At 58.3% G+C, this 2,337-nt stretch overlaps 1 protein-coding gene across 1 annotated transcript; it reads left to right on the forward strand.

Annotated features, from left to right (window-relative positions):
* Window positions 1–582: 582 nt before the first annotated feature.
* Window positions 583–1,303, forward strand: POSPLADRAFT_1050860 (hypothetical protein; the record flags this gene model as incomplete). Its single annotated transcript, XM_024480083.1, has 4 exons — window positions 583–710; window positions 744–832; window positions 908–1,017; window positions 1,067–1,303. The coding sequence occupies 4 exons, from the start codon at window positions 583–585 to the stop codon at window positions 1,301–1,303; spliced, it is 564 nt and encodes a 187-aa protein (XP_024333172.1).
* Window positions 1,304–2,337: the final 1,034 nt, after the last annotated feature.

The raw sequence follows: 2,337 nt of genomic DNA on the forward strand, positions 1-2,337 counted from the left end.
CTCGGCAGCATCTCGGCATGGCCAGTTCGTGGTCTTTGGGACACCGTGGACGCCCAGCGCAACCCTCAGACGGAGCCCAGGGCACAGTAGGCGCCCGCGGAATGAGGGGTGGCGAGGGTACAATAGACGCCCAGGGAACAGTAGGCGCCCAGAGCCACCTGCAGAGTGCGCCCAGGACATCATGGACTCCCAGCGAGACCTTCCGATTCAGTCGAGGAGATCATGGGTGCACTTGGAACGAGCCCGGAATGCCCGGGGCATGTATCATACACGCCTACATACACTCAAGGCACCATAGTCGCCTTAGTTGTAGGTCCAGGACACCATGAGCGCCCATAGTGTGGGTCCAGGAAACCCTAAGCGCCAAGGCGCCGTCGGTCCAATAGGCTAGCCACGTGCGCGGTGGTTAGCGTACGCAACGAGGCGGAGATAGCGTCACGGACACGTCATGACAGTGCGGAGTCCTCACGCTCAAAGCGGGGGGCCAATAGGAAACATCCAGAGTCGCTTTTGAGCTCACCGGAGTCAGAGCTCGGCAATGGCGGCAATGGTTGCACAGCCACTGGTCCCGAAACGTCCGCGATGACTGGGCTTGGGAAAGCGCCCGTCATCGCGGATGCGAGCGCCGGGCATTCTGTGCAGGGCCTCGGAACGTGCGGCGACCCACGCCCGCTCGCGCCACCCAACGCCCCAAGTGCCCACCGCCAACGGTGCGTGAGCACTTCGACGTCGGACCGATGCAGCCCCATCGACGCGCCCACAGAATGCGCGCGTCGATTGCGCTCCATCGTGCCTCGGGAGTACCGGAGTCCTGGGTCAGGACAATGGATCGGTGCGATCGGGGTCTGATCTCGATCGCGCCTTCCTGATCGCCATCGCGGTGCTTGTTCCCGACGCGTCCCCGCAGCTTCCTGTGTGCCGGAGTCGCAGCGCCGAGGACATTTCCCGCTGCCCACCCCCCGTGCCTCTCAAACCACCTCACCGACGCCCAACGCAATCCAACGCGGACATCGCAGAGTACGTACCCAGGCGCGTTTGACGCCGCCGCTGTGCTCACCTGCCCCAGATGTGTCGAGGCAAGCAGCTGCGCTTCCTGTGCGGCCGCCTGGAGCAGGGGAGGTTCATCCTGTGCAACAGCGCCAAGGCGGCGTGTAGGGGCAAGCGCTACAAATGGCCCTGCAACAGGCGTGACGAAGTCACCGCCCTTCTCGTTCCCGTCAATAAGTTCTGCCCCAGGTGCAAAAAGGCCGGTCAGACGACGCCGGGGACGGTTCTGCGTCCTACCTGTCCTCGGGATTGGTGAGTCTTTCACTTTGCGTTTATTTCCTCATCGTCTGACCCACGCCGTCCCGCCCAGAGCGACGTCCTTGCGCCTGCGTGGATTGGGATGGGTTTGGGCGGGCGGGACTGTTGGCCTGGCAAGGCGCGGGGCATTGGCACTGGGATTCACCATAGATACAAGCCGCCCCGCTAAATGTATCATAACGCGGGCTGCAATAATGTTCCTGGAAGCGTTTCTGGTCGTTCTTAGGGTTAGGTGGTGTTGGCGTCGACCTGCCTGCTGAAGGACTTGTGGCTGACTTGGATGACTTGGGTGGAATGGCGTCCACCCCCAAGTTTCGCCTATATTTATAGGCTCTTCAGATCCGCTTGGTCAGCATGGTTCGCACGTCGCGAGGAACGAGCGACCGGGGCGCAGTAAGGCGCGATGTCAGCAAGGACTCGACTGAGAAAGAACTTGCTAAGGAGACTTGTAGAATGACACGTCCTCATTGGAGGGACGTGATACTGATTGCTAAGCGGCCCGCCATAGGCCCGTGTTTGTAAGCGAAATCAGCAGAGATGACTCAACCGTTAGTAACAGAGTTTAAAGAAGCTTGACTACCATCAGCCGGTTGTTCGCCGAAGCTACTATGCCGGAGAAGCATGTCATACGGACATCCCGAAGGCACCGTCCGCTTCCACTTCTATCAAACCTTCGAGATTAATCCGAACTTCTTGCGAGAGAAGACTTCTATGATCCGTGATCGGATCAAAGAACTCGGACCCATCTAGACCGTGTCAGGTGACGATGACGTATGTAATCACGTGGTCTTCACGTCATAGCCATAAGCTAGGGTTAGGTTAGGTGGTGTTGGCGTCGACCTGCCTGCTGAAGGACTTGTGGCTGACTTGGATGACTTAGGTTAGGTTAGGTTAGGTTAGGTTAGGTTAGGTTAGGTTAGGTTAGGTTAGGTTAGGTTAGGTTAGGTTAGGTTAGGTTAGGTTAGGTTAGGTTAGGTTAGGTTAGGTTAGGTTAGGTTAGGTTAGGTTAGGTTAGGTTAGGTTAGGTTAGGT

Source organism: Postia placenta (assembly GCF_002117355.1).
Source record: "Postia placenta MAD-698-R-SB12 unplaced genomic scaffold POSPLAscaffold_24, whole genome shotgun sequence".
In the NCBI taxonomy this organism is placed as follows: domain Eukaryota; kingdom Fungi; phylum Basidiomycota; class Agaricomycetes; order Polyporales; family Adustoporiaceae; genus Rhodonia; species Rhodonia placenta.